This window comes from Salvelinus fontinalis, chromosome 33 (genome assembly GCF_029448725.1).
Source record: "Salvelinus fontinalis isolate EN_2023a chromosome 33, ASM2944872v1, whole genome shotgun sequence".
Taxonomy (NCBI): domain Eukaryota; kingdom Metazoa; phylum Chordata; class Actinopteri; order Salmoniformes; family Salmonidae; genus Salvelinus; species Salvelinus fontinalis.
In genome coordinates this window covers 38,967,166-38,988,690 of record NC_074697.1, presented here as the reverse complement: position 1 = coordinate 38,988,690, position 21,525 = coordinate 38,967,166, and the positions used below count along the sequence as shown (strand labels likewise).

At 41.9% G+C, this 21,525-nt stretch overlaps 2 protein-coding genes across 2 annotated transcripts; both read right to left on the bottom strand.

Annotated features, from left to right (window-relative positions):
• Nucleotides 1-1,158: 1,158 nt before the first annotated feature.
• On the bottom strand, nt 1,159-15,054 carry LOC129832209 (gastrula zinc finger protein XlCGF57.1-like). The gene is made up of 4 exons (XM_055896091.1): nt 14,746-15,054; nt 6,141-6,405; nt 5,931-6,013; nt 1,159-2,913 (listed from the first exon to the last, which is right to left on the bottom strand). The coding sequence occupies exons 1-4, from the start codon at nt 14,890-14,892 to the stop codon at nt 1,504-1,506; spliced, it is 1,905 nt and encodes a 634-aa protein (XP_055752066.1). The 5' UTR covers nt 14,893-15,054; the 3' UTR covers nt 1,159-1,503.
• A 2,948-nt stretch (nt 15,055-18,002) lies between these two features.
• On the bottom strand, nt 18,003-21,356 carry LOC129832199 (gastrula zinc finger protein XlCGF26.1-like). Its single transcript, XM_055896080.1, has 5 exons — nt 21,056-21,356; nt 20,478-20,625; nt 20,163-20,233; nt 19,994-20,069; nt 18,003-19,862 (listed from the first exon to the last, which is right to left on the bottom strand). Exons 1-5 carry the CDS (start codon nt 21,218-21,220, stop codon nt 18,322-18,324), a joined length of 2,001 nt encoding a protein of 666 aa, XP_055752055.1. The 5' UTR covers nt 21,221-21,356; the 3' UTR covers nt 18,003-18,321.
• Nucleotides 21,357-21,525: the final 169 nt, after the last annotated feature.

Genomic DNA, 21,525 nt, shown 5'->3' with positions numbered 1-21,525 from the left:
GATTTTTTTTTATCAAAATGAGGAATTCAGGATTAACGGCTACAATGAGAACGTTTTGCAAAGCGGGACGATTGTTGGCAATATTCGGCACGTTTTCGCTGAAAAAACTCAAGCGGCTTATCAGCGTGATTGGGGTGTAATGTCTTTACGTGACGCCTTCGTTTATTTGGCTTCATGCTGTCTGCTGCCAATATTTTTAGACACAGTAAACATACCGGTCTTTTCTCCTCTCCCACCGTAGTCACAGTGAAGCCAAGCGCTACATACGCGTCGTCATATTTCCTCGTCTTAGCTTTCGGGAGACGTACGTTTGTCTCATTATCTCCGTCTCTCTCCGCCTTTCTTTTCATCCCTGTTAAATATTTTTCCATGGTGTCTCTTAAGGGTTTGTTATCTGCACTTCATATCTCCTGCTCTGTGCTCTTGTTCGGTGCAAAAAAAAGCATGTTCCCCCAGGGTCACACGCGCCCCCCTTGGCATCGAGCCCCACTATTTGAGAAGGACTGGCCCAAGGTAACCTAACATGAATTATGAATATGCAGGCATAATACAGAACCATTTCATTCTACCATAGCACATGAACTTCTATTAGTGCTGAAGATAATCATCTTCTGGTCACATGTACACTTCCTTTGACATCATCCACAGTGTTGCCTTGGCTTATTCATAGATTTTTTAAACTTGTTTGGTTCCATTCAGGACACTGGCTCACATCTACTTTTCTCTTGGAAGGGAAGAGAGCGTTGCACAGTTCTATCATAGTGACATTGGCTGAGGTATGGCTTGGGAACACAGTTGCTGGTAATGCAGACATGTAGATGGACGGCACACCACAAGTCCACAGTCAAGAATCTGTTCACGGAGGAATTCATGTATCGACACAATTCTAATTCATTCATGTGAAATGGATGATCTGCTATATCGGTGCCAAAAATGGACTGAAATACAGGTTTATTTTCCTGTTGTTTCTCCTTGTTACGTAATATCCATACGAGTCTGTTATCAGTCTCATCTGAGGCACTTCATACAAGGCGCCATAGAGGGACACCAACCTATAGGCACCTGATAATTTGCATTAATGTTATGTTGCAGCTGTTAGAGGAACTATATGCACGGATAGCAACAACAAACACACACATCAACACACCCACAAATGACTCATTTCAGGAGTTTTATTTACCATTGGCACACAAATTATGAGATAACAACAGTAATAAAAGGTACACAAGACAAGAAAGGTTACAGATGTACATCCTTCTCAAATAAATTAGGCTCTGCTTCATTGAACAGTTACTGGACCACCAGCCAATCCACTCAAAGTATGTCTACCCCAGAAAGGCAACTGGTTATACAAATTTAAAAACTTTGAAAAAGGCTTTTTTGGCAACCAATCTAAATCGGTACACTTCATATGTTAGTAGACCTATAAATGCATTTTTAATGCCGAGACAATTGTTCAAACCAAGTGTGGTCCATCGCAATACGAGGCTATGCCTATTGGTTTTAGATATAGTAGCACTTGTGATCTTTCAGATTCCTCAGGTAGGAAAAACTCTTCCCGCATTTGTCGCACATGAATAGTTTCTCCCCTGTGTGGATTTGTTTGTGGGCTTTGAGGCTATTGCCCTGGTTGAAGCTCCTCCCACAGAGGTCACAGCTAAAAGGCTTCTCTCCAGTATGTATCCGCTGGTGCCTGTTGAGGTTCCCAGTGTTGCTGAAACATTTCCCACACGTTCCACAGCTGAAAGGTTTCTCCCCAGTATGGACTGCCTGGTGGGTTTTCAGGCTGCTGTGTTGAGTGAACATCCTTCCACACACGTCACAGGTGAACGGTCTCTCCCCAGTGTGAGTTTTCATGTGTATGTTCAGGTAGCTGACCGACTTGAAGCTCTTGTTGCATAGGCCACAGCTGTGCGGCTTCTCCATAGTGTGGAGTTGCTGGTGCGATTTGAGGTGAGTGAGTGAACTGAGACTACTACCGCACACTGAGCAAATACAAGGCAGCTCTGCTGTGTGAGCCTGAAGGTGTGTTTTGAAAGAGTTGACGCAAGCCAGTACTGTCCCACACACCACACAGAGGAAGGCGTTCTCTCCTGCATGGGTTCTTTGGTGCATTTTCAGTGCACTTCTTTGAATGAAACACTTCCCACACGTCTCACAGGTAAATGGCCTCTCTCCTGTGTGGATCCGCTGGTGTCCTTTCAGAGTGTCTGCCTGGTTGAAGCTTTTCCCGCACGTATCGCAACGGAACGGTTTCTCGCCAGTGTGTATACGCTTGTGCCTGTGGAGATTTCCTGGAATGCTGAAACTCTTCTTGCAGATCTCACAGCTGTATTTCCTCTCTCCCGTGTGGACGATCTGGTGCATCTTGAGACCGTGGGCCCGGTTAAAGCTCTTGCCACATTCGTCGCAGCGGAACGGTCTCAACCCTGCATGGAGTCTCTGGTGATTCTTGAGCAGCTGCTTTAGGGTGAAAGCTTTACCACAATCGCCACAGGTGTGTGGTCGATCTCCTGTGTGAAGCAGCTGGTGTGCATCCAAACTGCGTTTAAAGGAAAAACCTCTACCGCACTGTTTGCAGTTAAAAGGTTTCTCCGCTGCTGCATGGATCGCCTGGTGAGCTTTCAGCTGGATCAGTTTGCTGAATGTCTTCCTGCAGTGCTTGCAGCTAAGATATTTCTCCTTTTTGGGCCTTGCCCGACGAGCCCCAGTGATCTTTGGCTTTCTCAAATGCTTTGGCCCTGCGGCGCCGCCTCTGTCTTTTGGGTCCTCTGAGGGGTTCTCTGGGTCACTCAACTCCTGGGCTTGGCTCTCTAAAAAAGAACTTGGGTCTGAGGTGCTGCTGTACAGGTAATCTTCTAAGCCTTCTTCTTTGATAATAACTGACTCGATCGTGTGCTCCATGTTGGAGTGCTGAGATGAGAGGGAAAGTGATTTAATGGAACGCAGGTTTAGAGTCCCATCTATATCCATCTACAGTACCAGTCAACAGTTTGGACACACCTACTCATTCAAGGGTTTTTCTTTATTTTTACTATTTTCTACATTGGATGTCTTCACTATTATTCTACAAGCTATGAACTAACACATATGGAATTATGTAGTAAGCGAAAAAAGTGTTAAACAAACCCAAATATACTTTACTTTTGAGATTCTTCAAAGTAGCCACCCTTTGCCTTGATGACAGCTTTGTACACTCTTGGCATTCTCTCAACCAGCTTCATGAGGACCCTGGAATGCATTTCAATTAACAGGTGTGCCTTGTTAAAAGTTAATTGTGGAATTCCTTTCCTTCTTAATGCGTTTGAGCCAATAAGTTGTGTTGTGACAAGGTAGGGGTGATATACATAAGATGGCCCTATTTGGTAAAAGACCAGGTCCATATTATGGCAAGAACAGCTCAAATAAGCAAAGAGAAACGACAGTCCAACATTACATTAAGATTTGAAGGTCAGTCAATGCGGAAAATCTCAAGAACTTTGAAAGTTTCTTCAAGTGCAGTCGCAAAAAAAATCAAGCGCTATGATGAAACTGGCTCTCTTGAGGACCGCTGGAGAGCTGCATCAGATGACCTGACCTCCACAATCACCCGATCTCAACCCAATTGGACCGCAGAGTGAAGGAAAAGCAGCCAACAAGGGCTCAGCATGTGGGAACTCCTTCAAGACTCTTGGAAAAGCATTACAGGTGAAGCTGGTTGAGAGAATGCCAAGAGTGTGCAAAGCAGTTATCAAGGCAAAGAGTTGCTAATTTGAAGAATCTCAAATATATTTTGATTTGTTTTACACTTTTTTGGTTACTACATGATTCCATAGGTATTATTTCATAGTTTTGATGTCTTCACTATTATTCTACAATGTAGAAAATAGTAAAATAAAGAAAAACCTTTGAATGAGTAGGTGTGTCAAAACGTTTCACTGGTACTGCATATCTATACCTACAGTGGGGCAAAAAAAGTATTTAGTCAGCCACCAATTGTGCAAGTTCTCCCACTTAAAAAGATGAGAGAGGCCTGTAATTTTCATCATAGGTACACTTCAACTATGACAGACAAAATGAGAAAATAAAATCCAGAAAATCACATTGTAGGATTTTTTATGAATTTATTTGCAAATTATGGTGGAAAATAAGTATTTGGTCACCTACAAACAAGCAAGATTTCTGGCTCTCACAGACCTGTAACTTCTTCTTTAAGAGGCTCCTCTGTCCTCCACTCTTTACCTGTATTAATGACACCTGTTTGAACTTGTTATCAGTATAAAAGACACCTGTCCACAACCTCAAACAGTCACACTCCAAACTCCACTATGGCCAAGACCAAAGAGCTGTCAAAGGACACCAGAAACAAAATTGTAGACCTGCACCAGGCTGGGAAGACTGAATCTGCAATAGGTAAGCAGCTTGGTTTGAAGAAATCAACTGTGGGAGCAATTATTAGGAAATGGAAGACATACAAGACCACTGATAATCTCCCTCGATCTGGGGCTCCACGCAAGATCTCACCCCGTGGGGTCAAAATGATCACAAGAACGGTGAGCAAAAATCCCAGAACCACACGGGGGGACCTAGTGAATGACCTGCAGAGAGCTGGGACCAAAGTAAAAAAGCCTACCATCAGTAACACACTACGCCGTCAGGGACTAAAATCCTGCAGTGCCAGACGTGTCCCCCTGCTTAAGCCAGTACATGTCCAGGCCCGTCTGAAGTTTGCTAGAGAGAATTTGGATGATCCAGAAGAAGATTGGGAGAATGTCATATGGTCAGATGAAACCAAAATATAACTTTTTGGTAAAAACTCAACTCGTCGTGTTTGGAGGACAAAGAATGCTGAGTTGCATCCAAAGAACGCCATACCTACTGTGAAGCATGGGGGTGGAAACATCATGCTTTGGGGCTGTTTTTACATTTACATTTAAGTCATTTAGCAGACGCTCTTATCCAGAGCGACTTACAAGTACATACATTCATACTTTTTTTTGTACTGGCCCCCCGTGGGAATCGAACCCACAATCCTGGCATTGCAAGCACCATGCTCTACCAACTGAGCTACACGGGACCCCAAAGGGACCAGGACGACTGATCCGTGTAAAGGAAAGAATGAATGGGGCCATGTATCGTGAGATTTTGAGTGAAAACCTCCTTCCATCAGCAAGGGCATTGAAGATTAAACGTGGCTGGGTCTTTCAGCATGACAATGATCCCAAACACACCGCCCGGGCAACGAAGGAGTGGCATTTCAAGGTCCTGGAGTGGCCTAGCCAGTCTCCAGATCTCAACCCCATAGAAAATCTTTGGAGGGAGTTGAAAGTCCGTGTTGCCCAGCAACAGCCCCAAAACATCACTGCTCTAGAGGAGATCTGCATGGAGGAATGGGCCAAAATACCAGCAACAGTGTGTGAAAACCTTGTGAAGACTTACAGAAAATGTTTGACCTCTGTCATTGCCAACAAAGGGTATATAACAAAGTATTGAGAAACTTTTGTTATTGACCAAATACTTATTTTCCACCATAATTTGCAAATAAATTCATAAAAAATCCTACAATGTGATTTTCTGGATTTTTTCTCTCTCATTTTGTCTGTCATAGCTGAAGTGTACCTATGATGAAAATTACAGGCCTCTCTCAAAATTTTAAGTGGGAGAACTTGCACAATTGGTGGCTGACTAAATACTTTTTTGCCCCACTGTATATATCTCTATATCCATATAATATTATAAAACAACAGAACTCTTCACAAAGGGATAAAATGCTTCTTCTTGTACTCACTTCCAATAATTAAATACAATTGGTAACTACCTGGTACCAAATGGTGTATAATGATACAGACAGGTAAATAGGTTATTACTTTCTGTACCCCCTAGTAATTCCAGACAGCTTTCCAAGATCTAAACTTCCCACAGAATATTGTCAGTTAGGCAAATAAGCCTACCTCGTTTACAGTTGAGGGAAGTCTCCCTTTCCACAGGTGGAGGATGGGGGATCGTTTCACTTCTGCATCACCAGCGCATACGCCTGAAAAATATTGCAGTCAAAATCAAAAAGGTTTATATTGAATTTAAAAGCACTGGTTTTAGTAACAGTGTACCAAAGCACTCTAAAACCAGATTGATGGCTTATCTGAAATAATGCTAACTCTCACCTGGTTGTGTGCCTTTTAACTGGTGGATGATCTTGACTTCACTGCAGCAGCCATTGGCTGATGTGTTCTCTTGTCCTCCACTCCCTTCTAAGACAGTCCTCAGTTTGGTCTCAACCGCATCTAGCCTCTTCTTCAAGTCCTCATTCTCAGTTTGACTCCGAGACACTTCCAGATGCAGAACGGAGGAGCACTCGTTGAATAGCTTGCAGATTTGGTCCACAGCCTCCTTTGCCAGTATCTCCATGAATGAGGTCAACTGGGTAAACTGAGTAAAAAGAGCAAAAGCAAGTTTAGGGCATACAGAACAAACTTCAGTTTACTTAACTAGCTAGCTACCATTATAAACGTCTCTGACAAGTATTTCTGGCGATTATGATAAATGCTTGCAGATCTAAAATATACAAACATGTTTCCAGTTGAGCCAACCCTGTGGCAAGTACTAGCGTAATGGATTAGCTCAATTAACAAGACGTAGAACACATACCCTAGGTCAGGGATGGGTAGCCTAAAACCCCAAAGCTGAATTTCATTTAATTGAGCGTTTTGATCAGGAAAGTTTCCTCTCACGACCTCTACAAGCCAGAAAGTTGAAATGATATTTTAACGTTACCGGTTGTCTGTGCGGTTGGTCCTTTTGCAGGTAGGAATGTGAGATAATATATCCACAGGAAAGTATAATTAAATCAACTTTTCAAAGCGCTGGTAGTGTGTTCAGATTTATCACATGAAGCATGCGCAGAACCATGTAAACACATTCATGAGCTTGGCAAGTATGCATTATCATCTAGTGCTCATACATCAGGTGATAGAAATCCGAACGCACTACCAAAGCTTTGAAAAGTTGATTTAATTATACTACATTCCTACCTGCAAAAGGACCAACCACACAGACAACCGGTAAAGTAAGTTAAAATGTAATTTTATTTCACATTCCGGTTTGTAGAGGTTATGAGAGGAAACTTTACTGATCCAAACACTCATTTACGCCCGATGCTGAATTGAATGAAAATCAAATGTCAGGTCTCCAGGCTAAGGCTGGGCCGGCACCAGAACGAATCAGTTGGCGGGCATTCGATTCCCATAGGGAGCATGTTGTTTTTTCATGGGACCTCCTAGAACCGCTGGGCCTTGAGGGATCCCCCCTTCAAGCTAACGAGCAGTCATTCTGACTGCAACATTCTAGCAAAGTAATTAATACATTTCATATACACTATCGCAAAAAGAATCATTTGGTTGTGTCCATGAAAGTCTTAGGTAACAGAATGAACACATTTTGTTTTCAAATAACACAAAAGCATTTATTAGTTTGTTACTGTAGGATACATTTCTACACAAAATTAAATAATTTAAAAAACGCACAAGGTTTCAGTCAATTGTACATGGAGTGCCTTTGTTATAACTATGAAAAAGAAAGCATGTGTTGGAACGAAAGTAACAGATCATTTTTTATAACCAAATAAAAATACCCCAACCACCGACACGCACTGCCAGCAACATATGCGGTGGAATGATGAAAACATCAGTAGCCTAAACATCATTATAAGCGTCAGGTGTGCTTGATAAATAGTGAACATCTGCACAAAACCAATAATGGCTTTTTAATGAATATAAGTGTTGATATGACAGCAGTCAAAAAGTCAATAATTGTCAGCTCGTGCTTACATGGTGTGCGTCTCCACACAATGGCATCAGCTAGAGCATGCACATAAACAACGAAAGCTGATGAGTTTGTTGCAAATGTTTTATAGGAACTGCTCTCTGTTACAAAGTTTTGTGCTGATATCAGATGTCATCAATATGAATTTCTACCCCACCATCAGTCATTTTCATTCAAATTTGGTAGCAACGATAACACAGCATGTCCATCCATTTGTCTTGGTCTTCTTGCCATTGTATATGATGCACGCCCTCACTGACTGTTTACTCCAAGTAGGCCAGAGTAGACTGATAGGACCGCTTGGATTCGCTGGACCGATTATAATTAGGATAGATCAATACAATGGCCTGCCCTGATCTTCATTCACAATTGGTGATTACATAATTATGCATTGTCCGTGTCCCCTCACTCACCGATTCTCCCCATCATACTTTACTTCATTTATTTGATCTGTTGTGATAAGTGTGAAATTAGTTGTGGTATAGTTTAGGCTCAGTTGAGGCAATCATCGGGGTGATTATCAAGTGGACAAAGCACCTTCAACTATTGGGAGGGGCGCAGGCCATACCGTCGGGAGGAGAGGCAACAGTGGAAACCACTTAAAAAGACATGTCCTCCTAAAACTGTTTATAATACCAGTTCTGTTTGTGATATGATTCGAACAATGACAGTGAGTTTTATAGACTTAAGGAAAAGTCAAGGATGGAGAGGGGCATGACTTTAAAAATGACAGAGTAATAAAACATTTTTCTTAATTCATGAGCAGTCCAAATGACTTTATTTTTTATTTTATTTAACCTTTATTTAACCAGGTAGGCAAGTTGAGAACAAGTTCTCATTTACAATTGCGACCTGGCCAAGATAAAGCAAAGCAGTTTCACACCTTCAACAGAGTTACACATGGAGTAAAACAAACATACAGTCAATAATACAGTAGAAAAATAAATCTATATACAATGTGAGCAAATGAGGTGAGATAAGGGAGGTAAAGGCAAAAAAAGGCCATGGTGGCGAGGTAAATACAATATAACAAGTAAAACACTGGAACGGTAGATTTGCAGTGGAAGAATGTGCAAAGTAGAAATAGAAAGAATGGGGTGCAAAGGAGCAAAATAAATAAATACAGTAGGGGAAGGTGTAGTTGTTTGGGCTAAATTATAGATGGGCTATGTACAGGTGCAGTAATCTGTGAGTTGCTCTGACAGCTGGTGCTTAAAGCTAGTGAGGGAGATAAGTGTTTCCAGTTTCAGAGATTTTTGTAGTTCGTTCCAGTCATTGGCAGCAGAGAACTGGAAGGAAAGCAGCCAAAGGGGGAATTGGCTTAGGGGGTGACGAGAGATATACCTGCTGGAGCGCTTGCTACAGGTGGGTGCTGCTATGGTGACCAGAGCGCTGAGATAAGGAGGGACTTTACCTAGCAGGGTCTTGTAGATGACCTGGAGCCAGTGGGTTTGGCGATGAGTATGAAGCGAGGGCCAGCCAACGAGAGCGTACAGGGCGCAGTGGTGGGTAGTATATGGGGCTTTGGTGACAAAATAGATGGCACTGTGACAGACTGCATCCAATTTATTGAGTAGGGTTTTGGAGGCTATTTTGTAAATGACATCGCCGAAGTCGAGGATCGGTAGGATGGTCAGTTGTACGAGGGTATGTTTGGCAGCATGAGTGAAGGATGCTTTGTTGTGAAATAGGAAGCCAATTCTAGATATAACTTTGGATTGGAGATGTTTGATGTGAGTCTGGAAGGAGAGTTTACAATCTAACCAGACACCTAGGTATTTGTAGTTGTTCACATATTCGAGGTAAGAACCGTCCAGAGTAGTGATGCTGGACGGGCGGTCAGGTGCAGGCAGCAATCGGTTGAAGAGCATGCATTTAGTTTTACTTGTATTTAAGAGCAGTTGGAGGCCACGGAAGGAGAGTTGTATGGCATTGAAGCTCGTCTGGCGGGTTGTTAACACAGTGTCCAAAGAAGGGTCAGAAGTATACAGAATGGTGTTGTCTGCGTAGAGGTGGATCAGAGACTCACCAGCAGCAAGAGCGACATCATTGATGTGTACAGAGAAGAGAGTCGGCTCAAGAATTGAACCCTGTGGCACCCCCATAGAGACTGCCAGAGGCCCGGACAACAGGCCCTCCGATTTGACACACTGAACTCTATCAGAGAAGTAGTTGGTGAACCAGGCGAGGCAGTCATTTGAGAAACCAAGGCTATTGAGTCTGCCGATGAGGATGTGGTGATTGACAGAGTCGAAAGCCTTGGCCAGGTCGATGAATACGGCTGCACAGTATTGTTTCTTATCGATGGCGGTTAAGATATCGCTTAGGACCTTGAGCGTGGCTGAGGTGTACCCATGACCAGCTCTGAAACCAGATTGCATAGCGGAGAAGGTGTGGTGGGATTCGAAATGGTCGGTAATCGGTTTGTTGACTTGGCTTTCGAAGACCTTAGAAAGGCAGGGTAGGATAGATATAGGTCTGTAGCAGTTTGGGTCAAGAGTGTACCTCCCTTTGAAGGGAGGGATGACCGCAGCTGCTTTCCAATCTTTGGGAATCTCAGACGACACAAGATGTTGAACAGGCTAGTAATAGGGGTTGCAACAATTTCGGCAGATAATTTTTAGAAAGAAAGGGTCCAGATTGTCTAGCTCGGCTGATTTGTAGGGGTCCAGATTTTGCAGCTCTTTCAGAACATCAGCTGACTGGATTTGGGAGAAGGAGAAATGGGGAAGGCTTGGGCAAGTTGCTGTGGGGGATGCAGTGCTGTTGCCCGGGGTAGGGGTAGCTAGGTGGAAAGCATGGCCAGCCATAGAAAAATGCATATTGAAATTCTCAATTATAGTGGATTTATCGGTGGTGACAGAGTTTCCTATCCTCAGTGCAGTGGGCAGCTGGGAGGAGGTGCTCTTATTCTCCATGTACTTTACAGTGTCCCAGAACTTTTTTGAGTTTGTGTTGGAGGAAGCAAATTTCTGCTTAAAAAAAGCTAGCCTTGGCTTTTCTAACTGCCTGTGTATATTGGTTTCTAACTTCCCTCAAAAGTTGCATATCACGGCTATTCGATGCTAATGCAGAACGCCACAGGATGTTTTTGTGTTGGTTAAAAGGGCAGTCAGGTCTGGAGAGAACCAAGGGCTATATCTGTTCCTGGTTCTAAATTTCTTGAATGGGGCATGCTTATTTAAGATGGTGAGGAAGGCATTAAAAAAAAATAACCAGGCATCCTTTACTGACGGGATGAGGTCAATATCCTTCCAGGATACCAGGGCCAGGTCGATTAGAAAGGCCTGCTCACTGAAGTGTTTCAGGGAGCATTTGACAGTGATGAGTGGAGGTCGTTTGACCGCTGACCCATTACGGATGCAGGCACTTCTAGTGTGGGTTTATAGTAAAGACATAATTTAAACTGTAAAAATGTATTACCTTTCAATGTGGCATGAACACAACCAGTCTTGCTTTCATCTGATTGTCAAACAATATCTTCGCACGTTTGTCCAAAAATAATTCCAGCATCCGAACAGTGTACCCGCCAACTACCCTTAAATTTGCAAGTGTCTGAAACTACCATTTCACCCAAGAAAGCACCCGAGCAACTGAAAAAGCACCCCCGTCTAAATTGGCTATATCATCAAAATGTATGAAAAACATTTAAGTTTAGCAGCATGGCTATGGTAAGGGCTAGACTTTAAAATCACATTTTAAGAAGAGAAATTGTAGAACCAGGCAGGGATTATGACTTTGTGGCTGTGGTAACTAATGACGACCAGGCACAGCTCAATGTTGCCGGGATGTCACGTGTCCTACTTATGTCAACCTAATCATTACGAAACTTGATCCCAAATATCCCTCTCGCTTCGCCTCTTCGGGGACGGACAACTCCAGTCCTCTGGGCCTGTTTGGTGACACTTTTGCCCCAGCCCCTACTAACACACCCGACTCCAATAATCAACTAATCATGGTCTTTAGTTTAGAATGTACCCCAAAGGCTGTCACATGGCGATACTGATGGTTTCATCTTACCATCCAAAACGCATTGTATTCAGCCGCAATACACTTGTATCCCCGTGGATCGGTTCATACTTAAAACAGTCTTAATTAATCTGCAAAGGCATGAGTTATAGATCTATCATTCTCATTGATCTGTCATTCTCATTGAAAGAAAGCATAAGAAGCGGTAGATCTGTTCTATGTGAGCTATTTCTATGTTTCCCGTGCTTTAGTTTCGTTTTTGCGTCTTGTAAACCAGCTACAAACAGCTGTAAATACCAGTGGTGGAAAAAGTACCCAATTGTCATCCTTGAGTAAAAGTAAAGATTAACCTCTACGGGATCGCTTCCCCCCCAGTACGATAGTTGAGCTAACGTAGGCTAATGCGATTAGCATGATGTTGTAAGTAACAAGAACATTTCCTAGAACATAGACATATCTGATATTGGCAGAAAGCTTAAATTCTTGTTACTCTAACTGCACGGTCCAATTTACAGTAGCTATTACAGTTAAATAATACCATGCTATTGTTTGAGGAGAGTGAACAATTATGAACTTGAAAACGTATTAATAAACCAAATTAGGCACATTTGGGCAGTCTTGATACAACATTTTGAACAGATATGAAATGGTTCATTGGATCAGTCTAAAATGTTGCAAGTACACTACTGCCATCTAGTGTCCAAAATCTAAATTGCATCTGGGCTGGAATAATACATTATGGCCTTTCTCTTGCATTTCAAACATGGCACAAAAAAACATGTTTTTTTCTTTGTATCATCTTTGACCAGATCTAATCTGTTATATTCTCCTAAACTATTTTCACAAACTTCAAAGTGTTTACTTTCAAATGGTATCAAGAATATGCATATCCTTGCTTCAGGTCCTGAGCTACAGGCAGTTAGATTTGGGCATCTCATTTTAGGCGAAAATTGAAAGAGGGGTTTTAATAGAAAATTACTCAAGTAAAAGTCACACAGTAAAATACTACTTGAGTAAAACTCTAAAACCATTTGGTTTTAAATATACTTAAGTATCAAAAGGTAAAAGTCATTTCAAACTGCTTATATTAAGCAAACCAGACTACACAATTTTTTGTTGCAAATTGTTTAGTGATAGTCAGGGGTAGGGGCGCAACTTTGATTATACTTACTTACTGACTTTATTGTCCCCATGGGGAAATTTTGTTGCAGTGTCATGTACACGTTTAAAGTGGCCTTTAAATACAAAACAAAATTGACAATACAACTTTCATAACAGTTACGTACCAATAAAAATAATAATGAGACATAAAATATTTTAAAAAAGAAAAGACTAGCCTGCTGGCCTTACGGAGTCAATGGGAACATTCGCCCGAGCTACATTCTGCCGGCTGGCTGCGACAGAGCCTGGGCTCAAACCCAGAGTCTCTGGTGGCACAGCTAGCACTGCGATGCAGTGCCTTAGACCACTGCGCCATGCAGGATGCGTAACTGTATATTTTTTTGTCCAAAAGGAAAAGGCATGCTGGCGCAAAAGGATAGCATCTACATTTTGCGACAGATACAGCGTTTACGGATACTACCGTAAAGCCCACCTCATAGGCTATCTAGCTAGCTTTGTTTGACCCCGATTGGTGCTTATTTGAGAAAGATACTGTAGATCAAATAAAGGCCGGCCGCGTCATCGGCGTGCCATGAAGGCGTCGCTCTCTGACCAAATTTGGTGTCCTATAGGATATACTACACCCTTAATGATATAGTGAATTCTGGTTACGTTCTAGGATCTGAGGAATACATATGAACGTGATTTGACTGGTTGAAACAGCATTTAGGGTTAGATTTTCACAGATTCCTTTCTTTGCAAATTGAACGAGTGGAAATACAAACTCGATCGTGCATGCTACATGGACCTTTTTAGGATATGAAAAAGGATTTTATCTAACAAAACGACACTTAATGTTATCTCTGGGACCCTTTGAATGATAAATCAAAGCAAGATTTCAGAGTGTAAGTACACAATTCACCTTCAGAGGTGAATTTATCAAACCTATCGCTGTGAAAAAAATGTGTTTTGTTAGGAGCTCTCCTCAAACAATAGCTTGGCATTTGTTAGTAGTAATAGCTACTGTAAATTGGACAGTACAGTTATATTAACGAACTTCAAGCTTTCAGCCAATATAAGACACTTATATGTACCAACATTTGTTGTTTCTCTAAAAACTGTGATCGACACACAAGGCGCTGCATGATTTACAACTGTCCCGTTAATGAACGCCGATCCCTAAATCCAGTCAGATAAAACACTCCAAACAGCTTACCCGACCGCATGGTCCTAAAACACACCGTTGCCTAGTTTTGTATCACATTCCACTTATAAAACTGTGTGTGTGGGGGGGGGGGGGGGTCAAAATGCAAAAGTCCCCCCATCCCCAGTGAAAATTGCACCCCAGGCCAGGGGCACACTCCAATACTCAGAAATAATTTTCTTTGGGAATATAGTGAAGTAAAAGTTGTCAAAAAATATAAATTGTAAAGTACAGATACCCCAAAAAACTACTTAAGTAGTACTTTAAAGTATTTTTACTTAAGTACTTTACACCACTGGTAAATACAATATTTTGGTTATGGAAGAGATTTCACAGCGGTTTAGATGGTACAATGATTCTCTACAAACAAGCAAGTACAGTCTATACTTAATTGTTTTGTCACAAACTAAAACTAGGCTAAAACTAAAACTAGAATTTCAGAAACTATGAAATGGCGGAGCGATTTCTGCATAGCGCAGAACCAAACTGAACGAAATGGGTAGATCTCCTCTTGAATTTGTCCAATAGAAACTCTCGTATACATTTTCCGTTTGGAGTAAACGGTTTCGGCGTAATGATTGCGCCCCAGAGTGGAGTGGAGGCTGCAACGTCGGTGCAATGAACTAGCGGGCTAGTTTACAAAATGCCTTACTTTACACAATCAGCAGATATACCTGTTCGTTTGGGGCTTCACTCGCGTTATCTCCCGTTGTTGGTACTTCAGACGAGGCAGAACCCTCGATAACTTTGCTAATTTCTGTAACAGTCGCTCTAACCATTATCTCCAAAATGGAGCCAATCTGTCCTTGCAAAACTGACATTTTTGTCAAAATCACAACGCACTTACAAATCTTCGTAAATACGCGCTATTGGCCAAGTAGGCTTAGCGCTATGTCACGTTAGCTACAAAATAAGTGTCGCTAGTGCTGTTAGCAGTGTTGTTGTCCGACTGACCTAAAACAACTCGACCGGCATAGGTCACATGTTCTTCCGGGTCGAGGCATGGGTTTTTAGTGGTTTCTACTAGTTACTGCAACCACAAAGTCAGAGTGGCTTTATCATAAAAATTCATTAAAACAAACATTTGCTTTTTGGTCTTAATTTTAGGTTAGGGTTAGGCATTGAGTTAGCAGTGTGGTTAAGTTTAAAAACCCAAGAAGATAAATTGTACAAATGGGTGGGGTTTATGACTTTGTGGCTGTGGTATGTCGTGACAACCGTTTTTAGTCTTTCAAAATAAAAGTAACTTTGTTTTCACTTATAAATTAGCTATATGGGAAAGAGTGATGTTTGGTGCCAAATGTACTGGTAGATTGTGATTATTGTGTTACAGAATATTTCGTACACTACAAAAATCGCAGAAATCATTACAAAGAAATGCATCAAAAAGTCATCAGTCATCACCAACGGAAATTTTTATTTTGACATAAGTGAAATGTACTTGCACATCCAAAGAATCCAGGGATTGCTTTGCAGGTGTGTAGGGAACGTTAATGTAGGTTAGGGACAGATCGAAATTTACTGGGGGGGATGGGATGGTCCAACTCAAGATGTCATAAAAAAATGATGCACCTCCCTCCCCAACATTAAACTTTTTTTTTTCACATGAGCCTCCACTTGTACTGTAAAATAAATGGAAAACCCTCCCCCTTCATAGAATTTACCCAAAAGAATGTTTACGACCAAAATTAACAATAACTGTAGCGACCATGTCTTTATAAATGTGGATATAACATGCTTTTGTGGCACTGTCAATGCCACACAGGGCTAGGAGCCTGAAGGTTGAGGGTTCGCCGACCACCGCAGACGAGACTCTCCCTGCCTGTTTTATTACTTCACAATCAGAGAGGGCTGCAGACAATGATCAGCAAGGGGAAAATCAGATGTACATTTTGATGCCATATTTATAATTTTATAAAACCTGTACAACAAATTTTCCAACCAACAGGTTTCTGTGCCAATGCACCACACAACCAATAAACAAAGTATACCGCTGACTACTTAGAGCACTTCAATATCATGGTTTGCGTTTTCAACACCAAAATAAATAGATTATGTCAATCTCAACAAACGGAAAATACATCCCTCCCTACCTTGTAGGCTTACCCAGTATTGAAGGCTTGGCTTGACAATCTCCGAATTTCTTTAAACTTGGTGTTTTGTAACAGATGTCTCTTTTCAATTCATCAGTTGGCTGCTGCACAGTTTGGATTGATTGATTCATTTTATTAGTCAGTTAAAATAATACATACAGTGCATTCGGAAAGGATTCAGACCCCTTGACCTTTTCAAAATGTTGTTACATTACAGCCTTATTCTAAAATGGATTGAATAGTTTCTTTCCCCGTCATTAATCGACACACGATACCACATAATGACAAAGCAAATACATGTTTTTAGAAATTTTTGCAAATATATTACAAATAAAAAACTGAAACATCACATTTACATGAGTATTCACACCCTTTACTCAATACTTTGTTGAAGCACCTTTGGCAGCGATTACAGCCTCGGGTCTTCTTGGGTATGACGCTACAAGCTTGGCACACCTGTATTTGAGGAGTTTCTCCCATTCTTCTCTACAGATCCTCTCAAACTCTGTCAAATTGGATGGGGAGCATCGCTGCACAGCTATTTGCAGGTCTCTCCAGAGATTTTCGATCGGGTTCAAGTTCGGGCTCTGGCTGGGCCACTCATGAACATTCAGAGACTTGTCCCGAAGCCACTCCTGCATTGTCTTGGCTGTGCTTAGGGTCGTTGTCCTGTTGAAAGGTGAACCTTCACCCCAATCTGAGGTCCTGAGCAATCTGGAGCAAGTTTTCATCAAGGATCTCTCTGTACTTTGTTCGGTTCATCTTTCCCTCAATCCTGACTAGTCTCCCAATCCCTGCTGCTGAAAAACTTCCACACAGCATGATGCTGCCACCACCATGCTTCACCGTAGAGATGTCGCCAGGTTTCCTCCAGATGTGACGCTTGGCATTCAGGCAAAAGAGTTCCATCTTGGTTTCATCAGACCAGAGAATCCAGAGGTCCAAGTCCTTTAGGTGCCTTTTGGCAAACTCCAAACTTTTGGCAAACTCCATGTGCCTTTTACTGAGGAGCAGCTTCCGCCTGGCCACTCTACCATAAAAGCCTGATTGGTGGAGTGCTGCAGAGATGGTTGTCCTCCTGGAAGGTTCTTCCATCTCCAGAGAGGAAATCTGTTAAGAGTGACCATCGGGTTCTTGGTCACCTGCCTGACCAAGATTGAGTAAGTGGACAGGTGTCTTTTATACAGGTAATGAGTTCAAACAAGTGCAGTTAATACAGGTAATGGGTGGAGAACAGGAGGGCTTCTTAAAGAAAAACTAACAGGTCTGTGAGAGCCGGAATTCTTACTGGTTGGTAGGTGATCAAATACTTATGTCATGCAATAAAATGCAAATTAATTACTTAAAAATCATACAATGTTATTTTCTGGATTTTTGTTTTAGATTCTGTCTCTCACAGTTGAAGTGTACCTATGATAAAAAATTACAGACCTCTACATGCTTTGTAAGTAGGAAAACCTGCAAAATCGGCAGTGTATCAAATACTTGTTCTCCCCACTGTAGGAGTAACTCTGGTAGACCTGAAATAGATCTCCTCACCTCAAGTTGAACTGTCAGTCAGTTGGAGCTCCGGGGCGCACTGCCTTCATATCATAGGCTTGCAGTAGCTAAGGCGTAATTATAGCCACATCATACCAAACCTTCACAAACATTTTAAGTTTATTAGTGTACTATCAAATGTTCTTCCACAAGCCATTGTCTATAGGGAAAATACATGCAGAAGAGCGAATGTAAACCAGGGAGAACCCCCCCCCCCCCGCCAAAAAAACACACTACCCTCCCCTTTGCCCAATAAAAATCCCCACAACCCTCCCCAAAGCAAAAAAAGAAAATTGACAACCCCCCCCTTATTTTGGACCACCCCTCCCCCCTGTACATTTCTATCTGCCATTTCTATCAAAAAGCTTATGCAATTTGATAAAAAGTGCAAAAGAAGTTTTGCTACAAAAAATTAACTTGGAATGATAATACTGAGACCATGTCATCTCCCTGCTCAACAAATGCCCAGATATCAGTTTACAGCATCATCAACCCTAAAACTAACAGACTTCATTTTTAATGCCCACTCTCTTAATAAAAGTTGATCCTTACTTGTCAACCATGTAGGCACCCCAAACTACAAATGTTGTGATACAATCCTCACAGTGCTGCAAATGGTTATCTATTGACACACTTGTGTTCCTTGAAATTTCTTACATAGGCAAAGCTTTTTCCACAATTGTCACATGAGTATGGCTTTTCTGCTTTGTGGACCTGCATGTGAGCTTTGACATTATTAGCTTGGCTGAACATTTTCCCACATACTTCACAGCTAAAGGGCCTCTCTCCTGTATGAACACGCATATGCCTTTTAAGGTTACCGCTGATACGGAAGGTCATCCCACAAGTTTCACATGTGTAAGGTTTCTCGCCAGTGTGAATTCGTTCATGTAGTCGAAGACTATTTGGCAAACTGAAGCTCTTCCCACACACGCTGCACATGTGAGACTTCTCTCCAGTGTGAACTTTCTGATGTATAACACAAGCAGCTCGCTGGGTGAAGGTTTTCCCACATGTAGAGCAAACAAACGGCTTCTCACCTGTGTGAAGCAGCTGGTGTATTTTAAGCGTCCCAATGGAGCTGTAGCACTTCCCACATATCTCACAACTTTGTGGTTTCCTCTGCTTGTCCTTCTTTTCATCATCCATGTGTGTCTGCTGGTGGTTTCTCAGAGCGTAATTGTATACAAACGTTCTTCCACAAATGTCACACATAAAGGGCTTCAGTCCTTCGTGTACCTGCATATGTCCTTTGAGGGTGCTGGATTGGTTGAACTGCTTTCCACACACCTTACAGCTGAACGGTTTAGTCCCTGTGTGAATCAGACTGTGTCTTTTAAGGTTGACCTCGTGACCAAAACTGCTTCCGCATATCTCACATTTAAATGCCTTCAGTCCTGTGTGCACTACCTGGTGAGATTTCAATGCCCGCTCAGTCATGAAACCCTTTTGACACTGAGCACATCTAAATGGCTTGTCGAGGGAGTGTGTTCTCTTATGTGTCGTGAGATAACTGGATTGTGCAAAACTCTTTCCACACATAGTGCAGCTATATGGTTTTTCACCTGTGTGAATTCTCTGGTGCACCATAAGACTGTTTCTTGTTGTGAAACCCTGTCCACAAGTCAGACAGTTGAATGGTTTTGCCTCTGAATGAACAAACTCGTGGGACTTTAGTGCTCTCTCCTCACGGAACGTCTTTCCGCAAACGGTGCAGCCAAAAGTCCTCCCTTTTGAGTGACCCAAGACATGCTTGTTGAGAGAAGTTAAGTATATAAACTTCTTTCCACATTGGCCACAACAGAAAGGCTTCTCTCCCGTGTGAACTCGCTTGTGCTGTTTCAGCAAGCTGCTCAGATGAAAACGCCTCCCACACTGGTCACAGTTAAAGGATTTCTTCCTTTTGGGAAAGATCTGCTTTGTTCTGGGGCTGCTGCGCTCTGTATTTTCTGTTACATCAGCAGATGAAACTTCTTCATTTGTTCCATTGCCCTCTGTTTTGATCAGTGTGCCATCAGTGAGAGCATCATGGATGTGTTCAACGCCAATTTCCAGGTCTCTTGATGTGGGCTCTGTTTTTTCTTCCTCTCGGTCTCCTGCAGGGGGGTCAATGTCTGTGCCTGAACTCTCTCTGCGTGCATTATCAACATCTGCAGGACCTAAGGACAAATAGAGTGCAAACACAAAGAACGCCCCATAAACCTCTGGTTAATAGCAAAATAAGCATGTAAATACAGTTGAGATGTATACTGAGCAGAATTACTGAGATAACACAATCAAAGAGTTTAACCCTCTCCACTGGTTGATGTCGCATTGATTCCTGAGATATCACACTCCTTGATGGAACAGTGGATTGAGTCATCCTCCTGCCAACAGACAAATACACACACAGTAAAAACAGACTTACTATTACAATGATTTCTCATTTGGCATGTTTTGATGAAATACAATCTACCCACCTCACAGTCTTCCTCTGATGATGCAGAGGTCTCCCCATCTTTCATTGCACTGGCAGGAGACACAACATAACCTAAAAGAGAAATAGAAATAAGTGTAATTATTTCAACCCGGTTTCTCTTTCATATGAAACCAGATTAATATGTTTACATAGTACCGTTTATCTAATGCTCTGCATGGTATTCTAACTATTTAGATTTTAATGTTGTATTTCAGATTTTTATAATCTGAGATTTCCTGTGGATTTCAGACACACTCCCAACTAACCAAACTGATTACTCTTGGTCAACACAGAATTACTCTTTTTCAGATCTCACCCTTTTCCAGTGGTGTCACCATTAATTCCAGCTTATTCTTCAGGGTCTCATTTTCATTTTGTAGAATTGTAGTACACTCTGTGAATAACCTACATAACTTTCGAATGGCTTCCTTCATCAACAGGTGCATAATGGAGACAAGCCGTGCCTGATGGAAATGGGAAGAAAATCATGGCGAAGCAATATTAGGCTACCTAATATCACAACCACATCATGACCTGATCTCCCAGTTTGATCCTAAAAAACTAAAGCCCATCTCCAACCGTTTGATCCTAATAAACAACACCCCATAACCCAGTTTGATCTTTAGTGTGTTATCTGGGGGGTGACATCAACTAGGGGCATCTAGTAAAGCAGTGGTTCCAAACCAGTTTGGGCTGTTGGCCATCATACCAGTGAGTGTCGAGTCCTCATGACCCCTGAAGTTAGGACTTGGCCAGTGAAATGTATTAACTGAGCATCGGAACGTTAAGATGTAAGGCTAATGAACAATTAGCTATCTTGGAATAGGCTACATTAGGTACTGTTATGCAAACTGAGTCCAAACTAGTTAACTGGCTATGTAGGAAGACACCCACCCCTGTGTTGACATTTTGATCACCATCATCTCCAGTGCAAGTTATTTCACTACATGATGCCATGATTGACGCTTCATGCTCAACTCTGCACATTTCTGCCACGGACGCTTCAACAACAATAGCCAAAATTGAAGTTGCTTGTGATTGAAATGACTCGTAATCCATTGAAATTGTGTCCTCAATCTAATACTAAAATTAACAATTTTGTTCGACTTCTTTAGTTCCAGTAAGATAGCTAGTTGAATCAAAAGTTAATTGATGGCCCCTTTGCACGTCTCAACAGACAAAAATGGCAGCCTTGGTACTTCTAGAACGCCTCTAATACGTCATATATAGACTTCTTGTGCCATTTTCCAGTTTCAAAATAAAAGTCCAACAAGTGAGATAATTGGAAATGTACATTTGAGTAATTTAGCAGACGCTCTTAGAGCGATTTACATGAGCAAATTGGGTTAAGTGCCTTGCTCAGC